Source organism: Aspergillus glaucus (assembly GCF_001890805.1).
Source record: "Aspergillus glaucus CBS 516.65 unplaced genomic scaffold ASPGLscaffold_4, whole genome shotgun sequence".
NCBI classification, from domain to species: Eukaryota; Fungi; Ascomycota; class Eurotiomycetes; order Eurotiales; family Aspergillaceae; genus Aspergillus; species Aspergillus glaucus.
Genome location: NW_019170456.1, coordinates 1031512 through 1045238, shown reverse-complemented (window position 1 = coordinate 1045238; position 13727 = coordinate 1031512). Strand labels below are relative to the sequence as shown.

At 48.0% G+C, this 13727-nt stretch overlaps 7 protein-coding genes across 7 annotated transcripts; 4 read left to right on the top strand and 3 right to left on the bottom strand.

The window, feature by feature from the left end:
* The first annotated feature begins 424 nt into the window (after window positions 1–424).
* Window positions 425–1243, top strand: ASPGLDRAFT_43814 (uncharacterized protein). Its single transcript, XM_022545890.1, has 2 exons — window positions 425–519; window positions 571–1243. The coding sequence occupies exons 1-2, from the start codon at window positions 447–449 to the stop codon at window positions 906–908; spliced, it is 411 nt and encodes a 136-aa protein (XP_022403973.1). The 5' UTR covers window positions 425–446; the 3' UTR covers window positions 909–1243.
* A 785-nt stretch (window positions 1244–2028) lies between these two features.
* On the top strand, window positions 2029–6436 carry phoC (putative cyclin dependent kinase inhibitor Pho81). Its single transcript, XM_022539697.1, has 10 exons — window positions 2029–2221; window positions 2347–2431; window positions 2498–2620; window positions 2699–2749; window positions 2814–2954; window positions 3041–3088; window positions 3176–3193; window positions 3270–5505; window positions 5580–5749; window positions 5854–6436. Coding segments are annotated over exons 1-10 (3090 nt in total). The 5' UTR covers window positions 2029–2219; the 3' UTR covers window positions 6070–6436.
* On the bottom strand, window positions 6229–7536 carry ASPGLDRAFT_43811 (FAM210 family protein). Its single transcript, XM_022545889.1, has 2 exons — window positions 6812–7536; window positions 6229–6754 (listed from the first exon to the last, which is right to left on the bottom strand). Exons 1-2 carry the CDS (start codon window positions 7443–7445, stop codon window positions 6612–6614), a joined length of 777 nt encoding a protein of 258 aa, XP_022403971.1. The 5' UTR covers window positions 7446–7536; the 3' UTR covers window positions 6229–6611.
* A 536-nt stretch (window positions 7537–8072) lies between these two features.
* On the top strand, window positions 8073–9041 carry ASPGLDRAFT_119845 (mitochondrial 54S ribosomal protein uL3m; the record flags this gene model as incomplete). The annotated part of the gene is made up of 2 exons (XM_022540094.1): window positions 8073–8877; window positions 8941–9041. The coding sequence occupies 2 exons, from the start codon at window positions 8073–8075 to the stop codon at window positions 9039–9041; spliced, it is 906 nt and encodes a 301-aa protein (XP_022403970.1).
* Window positions 9042–9350: 309 nt separating this feature from the next.
* On the bottom strand, window positions 9351–10004 carry ASPGLDRAFT_119860 (cytochrome c oxidase assembly factor 1 family protein; the record flags this gene model as incomplete). Its single annotated transcript, XM_022540096.1, has 2 exons — window positions 9351–9443; window positions 9540–10004. 2 exons carry the CDS (start codon window positions 10002–10004, stop codon window positions 9351–9353), a joined length of 558 nt encoding a protein of 185 aa, XP_022403969.1.
* A 141-nt stretch (window positions 10005–10145) lies between these two features.
* Window positions 10146–11069, top strand: ASPGLDRAFT_43805 (uncharacterized protein). The gene is made up of 4 exons (XM_022545888.1): window positions 10146–10287; window positions 10340–10401; window positions 10465–10789; window positions 10875–11069. Exons 1-4 carry the CDS (start codon window positions 10200–10202, stop codon window positions 10967–10969), a joined length of 570 nt encoding a protein of 189 aa, XP_022403968.1. The 5' UTR covers window positions 10146–10199; the 3' UTR covers window positions 10970–11069.
* A 296-nt stretch (window positions 11070–11365) lies between these two features.
* On the bottom strand, window positions 11366–13660 carry ASPGLDRAFT_120634 (putative JmjC domain protein; the record flags this gene model as incomplete). The annotated part of the gene is made up of 2 exons (XM_022540156.1): window positions 11366–13329; window positions 13393–13660. 2 exons carry the CDS (start codon window positions 13658–13660, stop codon window positions 11366–11368), a joined length of 2232 nt encoding a protein of 743 aa, XP_022403967.1.
* Window positions 13661–13727: the final 67 nt, after the last annotated feature.

The following is a 13727-nucleotide window of genomic DNA, read 5'->3' as shown; positions in this document are numbered from 1 at the left end:
TTTTTTTTTTTTTTTTTTTTTTTTTTTTTTCTGACTGAGTGCATTGTACGCACTTTCATTGCGGATTATGTTCTTTCTGGATGATGGATTGCCTGCATAGTGTGTTACCCTCGTTTTCCAGGCGTCTAGGTTATAACCTACCTCCTTTGTGGATATATAGGAATAGGAGGATGCCATAGTACATACAGACAAGATATGATTTGACATATCTAGTTATATTTTTCTTACTCGGTTATTCGTATGTTTGACAACTTAACACGCTCAACGAGCCCTAATTAATGCGATCACATTAGCGGTCAGATATATGAATTCAGGCCTTGTGTTGACAGTGTTACAACTTGCTCATGCATGACATCACCAATACCTGTCAGTTAAAAATGACCCAGCTCGTGAAATTACGAGCAAGTAACAACGAGAGATAATATCTGACTTGATCCAATATAATCATGGTTTACTCTGAGGAATACAATGTGGATTTGACGCAGATTCCTCTCCGCAGCCACCAAGAATCATCAGGAGGTATATACATAAGTCGACTTGGAGCTACCCACCAAACTGATTGAGGATTAGAGACTCCAGATTTCTATGTGATATTCTTCGAAACCCTAGACGCAACCGCGAGTTACCGTCATTTACCGTGCGAACATCTTCTACACCAGCCCTGTATTGACCACTGGTTATGCAGTCGAGATACAAGCTGCCCGCTGTGTCGGCGGGGTTCTTATCATCTGCGCCAACGTCGAAAACAATCGAGCAGCTCTATTGATCCGATAAATACAATACTATGTATACCACCTCCGCCAAGGCGCAATGCGAGTAATGGAAGATTGAATTCATTGAAATCATGGTGCAAACAGAAGTTGAGAAGACATGACCAGTTGTCCACAGATACGGTTGCTGGACAATAGCTGTGGCTATGATAAAAAGAGCCCGATATCGGCTACTACCTTGACAGGTCTTTAGAGACGCTCAGTGTGAAACAGCGGGATCCTGGTCAGTCAACCATGTTGTACGAGCACGAGCACGAGCATGTTGGCTGGGAAAGAGCACCGAGCGGTTGGGATCTGGTGTTAGCTGGTGTTAGCGGGTGATGCATATTTCATAGTTTTGTTTTATCTTTAAATTTGCACCACTGTTTGGATACCACACCTTCTTATGTGAGATGATAACTTGTATAGCTTCAGAGTTTCCTATCTAGGCATTCCTCAGAACGGCAGAATATAGATTACCTTTTGGCTCACTCTTCCATACTCCTTGCCGAGTTTACCCCTTCCTTCCAACAGGTCTGCATTCTTTTCCCTGTAGTACAGAGTAGTAGCCGGATAAGAAGAATCCCAGTCACGTGTCAAGGATGCGCCTTGTTTTTTAAGGCTAGCGCAGGATAACTAGCTCTGCCAATTCATATATAATCCCTGTAAAATCCATAACAAAGTGCACCCTCTAATCATTCATTGGTCGTAGTCAAAAGAAACGTGGGTGAAAAGAGCCCGCTGATTGGCGTCGGAGAGAACAAGTGAGCTACCCCCGGGCTCTCCACCAGCAAATCTTCCTATCTCACGGCGCCGTTCTGGCGTCGTAGGTCCCCGATCAGGAAATTATAGAGGGGCACTTATGGCTGGTTTCTCGTTTCTTCGTCTCGTCTCTGCTTCTCTCTCTCTCTCTCTCTCTCTCTCTCTTTTCTTTGGTTCCCTACGCGGAACCACCACCAGCGAGCGGGTGCTCCGAGTCCGGTCCTGCTCTAATACTCCGTTGACCTTTTTCCCTTTCCCTCTTCCCTCTCGTTCTCGTTCTTCTACTCTACTTCTTTCACCTCTTTCTCCTCGCCACGACTGCTAATTCGTCTCCCCTCCTACTGCTGCCATTGCGATTATTTACGATTCCGCTCAACCGCACTCATCCGAATCGTTGCCTCTTCTTTCCTCCCCTCCGCCCCACCTTGTTGGCTACATTTACCTCCGCCCTCCCGGATCACGACGTTTCCCTTGCTTGTGGTTCATCGGAATTGAGAAACGGGGAAAGGAAACAAGAGAGAGTTTGCGCGAGCAAGAGAAAGAAATATAGACGGAGAAAAGAAGAACGACCTCTTGCTTTCCGCTCTGCCTCGGTCCGGCCGCTGGCATTTCACCGGTTCCGCCATTCTACAGAGTATACACCTGTGCACGGGACTTTTCTGAAGGAGGACCAGGTGGTGCTGTGATTATCGCACAGCCCGTGTGAAGATGTACGTTGTTTCCCTGCTCGTCTTTCGCCTCGAAATGGTGGTTTGTCGGTGCATGGCTTCGAGGCGCCCCCAATTTTCCTCCATCAATTCTCATCTATTTGCTGACACTCGGGTTTAATTTACAGGAAGTTTGGGAAACAGATCCAACGCCGACAGCTTGACCTTCCAGAATATGCGGCAAGTTTCGTCAACTACAAAGCCCTGAAAAAGGTGCGCTTCAGTTGATTCCAGTGCATAGTCATTTGGTCCGGACGCTTATCACTCATGCTTCGATAGCTCATCAAGCAATTAAGCGCAACGCCTACGATCCCCGCGCAATCAACTACAGATGTCCGCCACGATGTCCCGGACGCACAAAGCGCCTTGCGCGCGAACAAGGAGGTGTTCTTCTTCCGATTGGTACGTCGTGGAGCTCCGACGTGATGATTGACAAACAAATCGTGTCCTAGGCTGACCGGGCGAATTTGTTACATATAGGAGCGTGAGATAGAGAAAGTCAACATTTTCTATCTCCAAAAGGAAGCTGAGGTTTGCCTCCCCGGCTTGCATTCATTTGACCGGGAAAGGAAAGACGCTGAACAAGGGATTATAGTTTTCGCTACGCTTAAAGACATTGGTCGATAAGAAGCGTGTGGTCCAGTCCCGGACTATGACAAATTCCAAGGCCCCGGCGAATTTTGTGGCTTTGTTTGAAGGATTCCAACAATTCGACGGCGACTTGAACAAGTTACAGGTGGGTTCACTTGGATGCTTTTTGTTACAGGACTTTTTGAACCAAGTCCGTTTCCAAGTGCCTCGCTGACACATTCCGTTTTATAGCAATTTGTCGAGATCAACGAAACTGCCATGTCCAAGATCCTCAAGAAGGTTCGTTTTCATCTTCAGCTTCCACAGGGTGTAGAAGAGGGCTCACTTGCTAGGAGTGTGATAAGCTGACGAAGATACGTGCTATAGTGGGACAAAACCTCAAAGGTCTGATATATCTCGCATCCGACTAGGTTAAACCGGTAGGATTGTCATTGCTAACCTTTCCTTTCTTTTCTTGCAGTCCCGCATGAAAGAGTTATATCTCCATAGGGCCGTTGAGGTACAACCCTGTTTCAATCGAGATGTCTTGCGTGATCTATCAGACCGGGCAACAACCGCGCGCTTGGAACTGGAAGCTTGGGCTGAAGGAGAAAACATCCAATTTGATGCAGCTCGTCCGGCTGCGGCAGCCGCGCAGTCGCTAGGATCCGAGGAAGAAGATCTAGACGCGCAGGTCCTGCAATCGACAACTGCGGGTAATCTCCAGACTCTGCGCGAGTGGACGACGAAGCTGCAGTCATCTCCAGACGGCGGGGAACGTGCTACTCGCATGTTCCTTGCGGCTATCAACGAATTCTCCGACGAAGTGCTGGCTCTTCTCCTGGAGAGTAACTTGGTGGACATGCAAGCGGAGGACGATATCAATGAACGCAATTGTCTGCACGAGGCTACTATCTCCGGGCGCGAATTTGTCCTAAAGGCCGGCCTTGCGGCGGGTGTCGATGTGTCGAGGTTGGATGTCTATGGCAGAATTCCACTTCATTACGCCTGCATGCATGGACGTGTGGACATGGTGTGCAAGCTACTAGCTGCCGGCCCCGCCACGGTCGATCTTATGGACCATGACAATTTCACGCCCTTGATCCACAGCATTGTCAAGGACCAACTGGCTTGTGCTGAACAACTTCTATACAGCAACGCACGCATCGATCCGGCTTCGGAGTCGGATCATATTCCGCTCAATCTTGCTTGCCAGCATGGGTCACTCCCGATAGTGAAAATGCTGCTCGAACGGAATGCGCAATTGCTCCCAGATGCTGAAGGCCTCTACCCACAACACATGGTAGCCCGTGCATCACAGTCGCCACAGTTGCTGCTGCTCCTTCAGCAGCATGGTGCCGACATGAACCAGAGAGACAAGCTGTACCAGTGGACCCCGCTCTTCCATGCAGCCAGTGAAGGCTGTGTTGGGTGCCTCCGAACATTGTTGGAGTTGGGTGTGGATGCGGATGCTGTGGATGAGAAGAATTTGGCGGCTATGTATTATGCGGCATGGGAAGGGCATCTGGAGTGCATGCTCCTACTTTGGTCTCATCGTGGTGATGAAAAGCCACCAACTCAAACGCCGCTTGATATTCTCCATGGCTTCAGGTTACAAGAACCTGAAGGTGCCATGTCAGACCAATTTGATTCCGGGGATATGGAGACAGCGGACGGCATTCCCGACCTTTCTCTGCCACCACCCATCATTCCCTTGCGGCGCTATGGTCACAACTTCCTGGACAAAAAGGTGTTTGTTCAGATTCTCTTCGATCAAGGTAACTTGGGCTCGATATACTTCGACCAGGCGGGCCGCCATCCAGCTGCCCGGTTGACCATCTCGTCAAAGCTTTCCGATCTAATCCCCCGCACGATAATGCTTCCCATCCAGGACGATTCGCGGACAATATCGTTCCACATTGACAATCTGGATACCTTCGCCGTTGACTTTGAAATCTTTCCCACATTTGGCTCCAAGGTGATCGCAAAGAGTGTTGCGCTACCGGTCGTATTCAGAGCCGAAAATTCCAGTACTGGTTCCTGCACTTTGCCCCTATTCGATCCTAGATTACGGTCAATCGGTCAGCTTCGTTTCAGATTCCAGGTCATTAAGCCTTATCACGGCGATCCGCTGGAGATCACCCATTTTGCGACATACTGGAAGGCGACCAGCGCGCTTGACTCGGAGCATAACGGCTTGGTCACCGGCTCAAGTTTGTCGGGCGACCATGTCCAACTTTTCGTGCAGCTGACCAAGGATTGCGTGCCTGTGCTTCATCCGCAGTTCACCATTAACCACCATGGAATAGAAATCCCGGTCTGCCATCTCACGTACAGCCAATTCCAAACAATTGGCGCAGAAAGAGGTGCTCACCGTTCAGAAATTGTGCACTTCTTACAAACACAAGGAATGAACGACCTCGCTCAAATCCATCGTGTGCTGGCCGCATCATTCCTTTCATTGCAAGATGTCCTTGAGCAATTGCCCATTGGCATTAACATCAATATCTCTACGCTTTATCCGTCACCGACAGAGGAACATACTCTGGGCATGACTTCCTTGCCAGACGTCAATACTTTCGCCGATGCTATTCTTACGAACGTCTTTGACCATGCTCGCGTTTCGCGGGAGAGACATCCCGATTTCATGCGTTCCGTGGTCTTCACTTCATACAACCCTAACATCTGCACTGCGCTTAACTGGAAGCAACCGAACTGTAAGTACCTGACATTTATCTCGTGCGTCCTTTGTCTTTTAGGTATGATTTGTGCTGACATAACCTCTTTTCAGACCCTGTCCTTCTTTGCAACGACCTTGGGCAAATTCGCGACTTGGCTCGCGATATTGGCTCGCTGCCTGATGTCCATAGCAGTGGTAGAGCATCTATGTCCATCAAGGAGTCCGCACGCATTGCTCAGAGTAATAACTTTATGGGCCTGATATGTCGGTCAAGTCTTCTGGTATGTTCACAATTTTCTTTTCACTGGCTTAAGCCCGCAATCCGTTGGCCGGGCATTATCTACCATTTGACGATGGACGAGAGAACTGACATAATCCACTACAGAACGTCGTACCAGCTCTTGTGGAAACAATCAAGGAATTAGGCCTCGTACTGGTAGCAGATACTTCGGACGACGTCGGACAGCCTTCGCAGAGTGAAGAAATGATAACCGCGGATCCAATGGGCGTTGCCGAGTGGGCTTATCGAATGCCTGACGGTGTCAATGGCGTGATGAAAGCCAATGGCATTTTGCGATTCAATGATACGATCGATATGTGATATTTACCTTGCTTCGATTTACAAATCGACCGTGATAGTCATGTCTTTTATACCATGCATATATTGACATATATTCGAGATTTCGTCCTTGCCTTTTTTTTTTTAATGTTTTTTTTTTTTTTTTTTTTTTCGTCTCACGGTTCATGGGTTCAGGAAAAACTGCTGTTTTGATTTAATGTCCATTGCTATTTACAATTAGATGGGGCTGTGTTTAGGTTGTGTGCGTTTGTGATAATACCCAAATTGAGATTTGAGAGCCAAGAGACATGAATGTACGCCCCGGAATTAGTCTAAACAGCTAATAAACAGCTAATATACAATCGTGAAGCTATGATCTATTTAAACATTGCCATGCCATGCAAGAGAAAGACGAGAACACATAAAGCCATTCTTCACAAACAGAAAAAGCGAGGAGTAAAAAAGGGAAAAGGGAAGAGAGGGGACGGATCTGATACTTGCACACCGTAGGCTAGGCTGAGCTGATGCTGCTATCAGTTCACTAAAGCCGAAAAACTAGTGAGATAGGGTGGTTTTGAAGCCCTTCATGGTCTCCGTCTTGTAATGTCAACACCCCAGGCTCTCAAAATTTTGACAACCTTGGGCGTGATGGCTGCAGTCAACGGCACCCGTATAAAGATGAGGCTCTTGTGAATAGCATAAGCAAGAGCCAGCTGAGTCCATAGGCCTAAATGGACATGTTAGCAACGATTTAACTTCCTTTACTGGAGGGATTGTCACGTACTTGCTTGGTCCGCCTTCTTCTTAGCAGTAGCCTGCTTCGTTTGCTCCTCCATTTTCTCGGCCTCCACCTTGTTTTCCTCACCAACCTCTTCGGAATCGAACTCCTCATCCTGATTACTGGGCCACACGGCGTGAACGCCGTCCGCGACTGTCTGCAGGATAACGTCTTCGTAGTGACCAATCCGGTCGGCCCCAAGAAGACGCACTGCCGCAAAACAGAAGGGGAAGTCCAAGGCAGATAACAACAAGTAAACGCCTAGGGCAGACCACCCGTACTCACGGGACAGCTTGCGCAGTTTCTGTGAAAGAGATTCCGGTGCTTGGCGGGACGAACTGAACCCCCGTCGTTGTTGTTGTTGCTGTCGTCGTTGCTGTCGCGGTCTGCTATTTTCTATCCGGGGTCTGCCATTCATTCGACCAAGGGACCTCCCTTGGAGCTGAAACGATCGTCCGAGAGAAAAGGAACGGCTAAGCGAAGTCGACGGAAGGGAAGGAGAACCGGAGAGACCCATGGGCCGAAGCCGCATAAAGAGGGGTTGAGACACGGACGGCGAGGATTTCAGCGCTGATGCGCTCTGGAGGAATTGCGTCGGAGATGCTATCCATCGTGATAGCAATGTATGCCGTAGAGACATTCTGATTATGAGGTGTGTTTATATATATGTACTCTTTTTTCGGAGCTCACGGGGGCGGAAATCAGATCCTCTTTTTTAATTTTTTTTTTTTTTTTTTTTTTTTTTTTTTTTTTTTTTTTTGTGGTGCTGGGATGCCGGTGCGAGGACGGTAGAGAGTTCCGATAATCAGTTGAATGAGAGGACACAACTATCAGCTTTTCAAGAAAGGATTTGCAGTAATCTTGAGCTGACGTTGGGGTCAAGAAGAGGAAAATGAAGGGAGCTTTCGAAAGAAATCCGTTTCTTTCGGTGGTTCGGCGTGCCGACCTCGCCGATTACGAGGTGGGATGGACACTGCCTCTCCAAGCCCGGAAAGGCGAGGGTATATCTTCAATTGGAAATTTGAGAATTTATTATATATATCACTATAATCAAGCAATCACTCAGCAGTATGTACATAGTTATTTCTCAAAAGTAACGAGAGTTTTGAGGTACATACTTCTGTAACTAGGTTAGTTAACTAGTTAGTTATAATGAATGCTGACTAAGACAGCCACCGCCGCAGTAGTTCTGAAAATCTCACCAACGTAGTGGAATTAGATCCTCTATTGAAATTACCCCAGTCCGCTGCTCTCGTTCCATTCCGCCATGTCGCCGCGTCTATTCCGGGGGCTGGCACAGCTTCCTTTGGCCCTCTGGGCCCCTCAATCGATACCCACCATCAACGCTTACCATTATATGCCGGTTCGGACATTTGGAATCAAATCCGTGACCACCCCCAAACCCAGCCGATTCAATGTTGGTCCCGACTTGCCGATACTGAAGTCGACGCCTGCGGCGGCTCTCGAGCGCAAGGCTTACACCCTACCCCTCCGAAGCGGAGCAGTTGCCATCAAGAAGGGAATGACCGGCATCTACGACGCACAAACTGGGACCCGCATTCCGTGCACCGTCCTCCAACTCGACCGAGTAGAAGTGGTCTCGCATAAGACACGGGAGAAGCATGGTTACTACGCCGTCCAGGTCGGCGCTGGCTGGAAGCATCCGAGCAACATGACAAAATCGCTCCTGGGCCACTTCTCCGCCCAGGGACTCTCGCCAAAGAGACATGTCTACGAGTTCCGGGTCAAGGATGAGGGCGGTCTTCCTCCTGTGGGCCATATGATTAATGCCGACTGGTTCCAGGAGGGTCAATTTATTGATGCACGCTCGAATACCAAGGGTAAAGGTTTCACGGGTGTGATGAAGAGACACGGGTTCGGTGGTCAGGATCGCAGTCACGGTGTCAGTTTAACGCATCGTTCGCTCGGTTCTGCGGGTCCCGGTCAGGGTGGTGGTTCCAGAGTGTATCCCGGCAAGAAGATGGCAGGGAACATGGGTAATGAACAGAACACAGTGCAGAACTTGAAGATTCTGAAGGTTGATGCGGAGAACGGCATTGTTGTTGTTACAGGTATGCTTTTTCTCCCCCCTCTGTTATTATCGAGGAAGTAGATTGCTAATTCGTTTTGTTCAGGTGCCGTCAGCGGTCCTAAGGGATGCATGGTCAGGATACAAGATGCAATCAAGAAGCCTTGGCCTGAGGTGCCAGCAGCAGCAGCAGCAGAGTCTGCGTAGTGTTTCACGTCTTGCAAAAATATTTGGGAATGTACTATTACAACTCTACTGGTTACTAGAGCGGCGTCTGTTTATGATACATAAATGATATCCTATTTCTGATTGTTTCGGTCCGGCCATGCCCTGTCGTGATGACTTTCAGTTATTCATCGTTTCTCGATTTCGCGTTTTGATTGTTTTCCTTCTTTCAAATAATCATAAGTAATAATGACTTTCGGACCCTCCCAAAAACGCCCGACCCGATGCAAAACGTCTAGCTGTACAAGATTCGCAAATATCGCATAAGTAACAACTCAATGGCTCTGCTTTTCACTCAGTTTTGTTAAATGGGTCGCTGTTGCCCTCCAGTAGCTGTACTAATGTCCCATCTTCCAATTGCAAACTCCACTCCTCGGTACGGAACTAGTTGGACAGAAGTGTTGGTTAGCAAGGACGTTTAAATAGTTTTGCGCCACTGTGAAGCGGAAAAAAAGCAGATAAGGATGAAGGAAGACGTACAAAGCTCATCCGATCTGGCCGAATGCTGCGGAACCTCATTTTACCTTGGGCTCTTGTCCCCTTGACCCAGAATGAGATGTCGATACGTCCATGTAGCTGGTTCATCTCCCCACTGATCCAAGGCATCTGTTGTGCGAAATAGATCTCATCACCCAGAATCTCCCGGGCACGCGGCGACGTCCTCAGCGCGTATAATGTACTGTTGACCACACTTGACGAAGACTTCTGGTAGTTGAAAATGCCCAGCATGGCTGCACCCACAACCACGGCGAAAATTGGCAGCGTCCGTAACCATCGTCGCTCTGTTTGCACAGAGGGGAGCTCCCGATCTGCCCGTCTTTCCATCAGAGGGCCCGAATTTGCGCTCGGCGCGGGGATCAAGTTGCGACGGGGTGTTAAGATTCGGACAGGAAAGTTTTGTAGGTGCCGGGCACCAATGCGCCACTGCGCAGCTTGTAGCGACATTTTTTAGCAAGAAAGGAGATTCTAACAAGAGAATCGAAGCGAGATGTGGAGGGGCCGCAAGTTGACATGAAGAGGGAAAGCAAACAAGACAAACCACAATTGGCTCCGCGGGCGTTGAAGTGCCACCAATCATCTTCATGCCAACGTATTATCGAACTCAACGTTTGCCCTGATTTCAAAGTCCTGAGTCGCTTCATGGCTACTACAAGACTCCGTAGAGCATTTCGCTACCCCGAGGACTCAGGTGACGAAGGGCATGAGCGTGAAGAGTTAGATGAGGAAGGTCCGTTTGCTATGCTATTTTCTAGATACGTTGTTCCTGACAGAGTCCACAGAGCAAGAACGGGTGATAGAGCAACTGCAGAGACAGAATGACCAGCGGAATGCACAATATAGTGTAATAATCTCCATTCTCTAAAAAGAGGCTGGGTCTGATGCTGAACAATTCATAACGGTATAGACTGTTTTCACCGCACTTCCGCTACTGTCAGTCCTAGTGTTTGTCCCGTCAGTGCTATCCAAATCATCAACTCCCACAGTGCGGTTCTTCTCCTTCCTCGCTATCTCGTCGTTGTTGGTAACGGCCTGCATAATGAAGCTGTTTGTGTCGCACTTGTCTGATCGCAAAGGCAAGAGACCTGCTGCAGAGGTCAAACGCACCATGCTCGTCCGAAAAAGCTTGTTTTTTATAAACACTGGCATCTGCGGAACATTGGTCCTGGTATATCTCTTCGCTAATATATCATCTTCCTCTATCTGGCCGGGTTTATATATAGTTCCAGGAGGTACGTATCTCTGCCCAACACCTGCATATAACTTTCATTTGGCCGGTTATTATGAAGACGATCACCTTAAGCTCATGTTATCCAGCAATGTTCGGAGTAATCTTGTTGGTGCGGGAAGCGATGATCTCGGTGGATTTATCACATCTTCAGAACCTTCGATATGAGTACAAAGGTGCCTAGATAGCTTGTCCAGTAACACTCTTGGGCAGCAGAAGACCAATAATACTAGCTTGTTAATTCATTCATGAAGCTGTCATTTTGAATTCAAGAGTCAAGCCGACAAATTGAAATGTTAAACACGCTAAGCAACCGAATCCTAGAACCCTAATGTTTGCGAAATCATCTAGGGAAAAAAAAAAAAAAAAAAAAAAAAAAAAAAAAAAAAAAAATCAAATCAAATCAAATCAAATCAAAAATCAAAAAGCCCTCCTTGAATGTTAAATTGCCACGCGCCGTTATGCTAACCCCGTATTTAAGAACGCCCCAAGATCCCTCTCAACTCCACATGTGATAATGCTCCCAAGTACACAGACGCGCTCCCGATCATCTGCACTCGCAAAAGGTCCGTAAACGCTCTTAGACATTTGATTCTGGCGGCGTAAGGAGCAACTGCTCTAATGAGGGATCCACGGGTATATCCTCGAAGTTTGACGCTTGAGGTATTTCTTCAAGCTGGATAGCGTGGTCGATAAAAGACTGACTGCGTTCCTCCTCGGCCTCCTTCTGGCGTTTGCTAAGTCGAGTTTCGTCGTCCACGCCTGTCTTCTCGAACCATTTAAGATTCGAATGCCGGAAATTGACCAAGCTCTCAACGCTGCGAAGGTCTGCTATTTTCTTTGTATCATGACCGAGCACGGTGGATGTAGGCTCGAAAGGAGTCATAGTATGGTCTCGGCGACACGCCGCGCAGATGCAGATTCTCTGACACCTAGGGCACATCCAATGATACTTCTCCATGGCATTTTGTGGCTGTATGCTGAAGGCCCTGTAAAGGCTACCGTAGCAGTAATTCAATTTGCAGTACGAGCAAGACACAAGCTTCCATAGTGGCTCGGCACACTTGCAAATGTGACAATGGCCGGTGCCCTGGGGTGTGTTACGGCGACCCGTCTTCCTTTTCTTTCTTGCTGGGCTAGTCGTCTCCGAGTCGCTGACTTTCCCGATCTTCTTGACAGCTGGTTTCGTGATATCAATCCATGGCCGCACTTTCAGTTGTTCTTGGCATATTTCAGCGAGTGACTTTTTCCCCATCCCTTCTCTTTCCGCAGAAAATTTTTGGTAAGGTTCATTGAGCTCGCGCGTGAGACCGAGGATTTGCTGCCTCCACACTTCGTACTTGGTTGTCAACTCCTCCCAGGAAAATTGTTCAACCCACTTCAGATTGGAAATGCAGGCACAACTCCTTCCCATCGCGTAACATTCCATACATACGTCGTAGGTGTCCTCCCCTTCCAAGGTCGGAGGTCCTATGCATGATGGACATGTCAAAAAACGGTTGAATATGTTTCCTCTACAATATGAACAAGTTATATTGCTGTCAAAGGCGGTGAATTCAACATCTTTCTCAACGGGTAGTCTTGGCGAGAAACTCTCTGACAGCAGAATATGAGTGTAAAGAGTAAAGAGATGTTGAAAGTCATTGATCAGTTGCCTGACTTCTGGGTTATCAATGTTGTATTCATCGACATGACAGAGAAGGTTCGAGTATCGTTCAAGGGAGTAAAACACAATCGCCTTGTTCTTATACTGCTCGTCCCGGCAGACCATTCGGGCATGTGGAAGCGCTTCAGTCAAAGCCATCTTTAAAGTTTCCACTGTGATACGATTCCATGCCACCTTCATTGTCCTAGTGCCTCGGTTCCAGACTTGGTGCGCTGCTAGAGGAGGTATGAGGATTAAGTCACCCGGACTCTGTTCAACAATATAGGTCTTGAACGGGGCTGCTTTCCATGCGTTCATCTGTGCGAAATGGTTTTCAATATCGATGTCATGGCCCAATGTGGACATCCAATATTCGGAAACCACACGACGGTCTTTACTTTCAGTCATAAACCAGAGCGAAGATCCGGGTTTTATGGGTTTTCCATATTCCATTGACCCGTCTGATGCTTCAACCATGATATTGTGACCGATACTGGCGCACATTTCCTGATGGGATGGGGTATATGTTCCTTCGTGACCAATATAGCACATAAGGTTCTCCGCACGCATATCTGGCGGAAGACAACTCATGAGGTCTCCTGCCTTGGCTATTCGTACCCCTGCCTCACTCTCATCGGGAATAGAGGCTGATGCAAAACCCGGGCCATCATAAGCTTCCGGGGTTTCGTTGAAATAAAAGACCGGGGGAGGGATTTGTCGCTTTAGATGGTCGTGCCACAACGGAGGACAGTCAATATCCTTCAAGTAAATACGTTGGAGGTTCGCGTCTTTATAATTGAATGCCGTCCATTGATTGGTAAGAAGATGCATGTTCTTGAGATAGTGACCGATTGTGAGAGGGAGATCGGACTTGGTGGTAAGGTTGCGAGCAATTTCCGCTTTTTCAGGAAATACCATGCTGTCAGCAATGTTAAGAGGGGAGTGTTATACTGACAACTTACTCTTTCCCCCATGGTGTGTTCTCAGCCACTTCTCAGAGAATATGGAACTGTCCAGGCTTTCATTGAATCCTTCAACGACCAGAGGCGTCCCGCCTTGTACCACACAAAGCTGAACGAGTTTTTCGAAAGCTCCTAAGCCCATGCGGTCTATTGCGTTGCAATGAATCTTGGTAGCGAATTCGAAATTCGGTGTCGCATCCACAAGTGCCGGGATATCCAAGTCTGGGGAGATCGGTTCAAAAGCTGCGCGGGGCCTCTGGGCAGGCATTGTGACAAGCGTTTGAATGATTGATAGGAAGAAGCTGGTTTTCGAAAATAATCGATTTGCGCCTAGT

Excerpts from the sequence above, each read along its gene's own strand:
- ASPGLDRAFT_43814 (XM_022545890.1), top strand. The coding sequence starts at position 447 with ATGGTTTACTCTGAGGAATACAATGTGGATTTGACGCAGATTCCTCTC. Across the intron at positions 520-570 it reads CCACCAAGAATCATCAGGAG|AGACTCCAGATTTCTATGTG; the intron begins GTATATACATAA and ends ATTGAGGATTAG.
- phoC (XM_022539697.1), top strand. Across the intron at positions 2,621-2,698 it reads AGGTGTTCTTCTTCCGATTG|GAGCGTGAGATAGAGAAAGT; the intron begins GTACGTCGTGGA and ends TGTTACATATAG. Across the intron at positions 2,750-2,813 it reads ATCTCCAAAAGGAAGCTGAG|TTTTCGCTACGCTTAAAGAC; the intron begins GTTTGCCTCCCC and ends AAGGGATTATAG.
- ASPGLDRAFT_43805 (XM_022545888.1), top strand. The coding sequence starts at position 10,200 with ATGGCTACTACAAGACTCCGTAGAGCATTTCGCTACCCCGAGGACTCA. Across the intron at positions 10,288-10,339 it reads TGAAGAGTTAGATGAGGAAG|AGCAAGAACGGGTGATAGAG; the intron begins GTCCGTTTGCTA and ends CAGAGTCCACAG. Across the intron at positions 10,790-10,874 it reads TTTATATATAGTTCCAGGAG|CAATGTTCGGAGTAATCTTG; the intron begins GTACGTATCTCT and ends CATGTTATCCAG.
- ASPGLDRAFT_43811 (XM_022545889.1), bottom strand. The coding sequence starts at position 7,445 with ATGTCTCTACGGCATACATTGCTATCACGATGGATAGCATCTCCGACG. Across the intron at positions 6,755-6,811 it reads GAAGAAGGCGGACCAAGCAA|GCCTATGGACTCAGCTGGCT; the intron begins GTACGTGACAAT and ends ATGTCCATTTAG.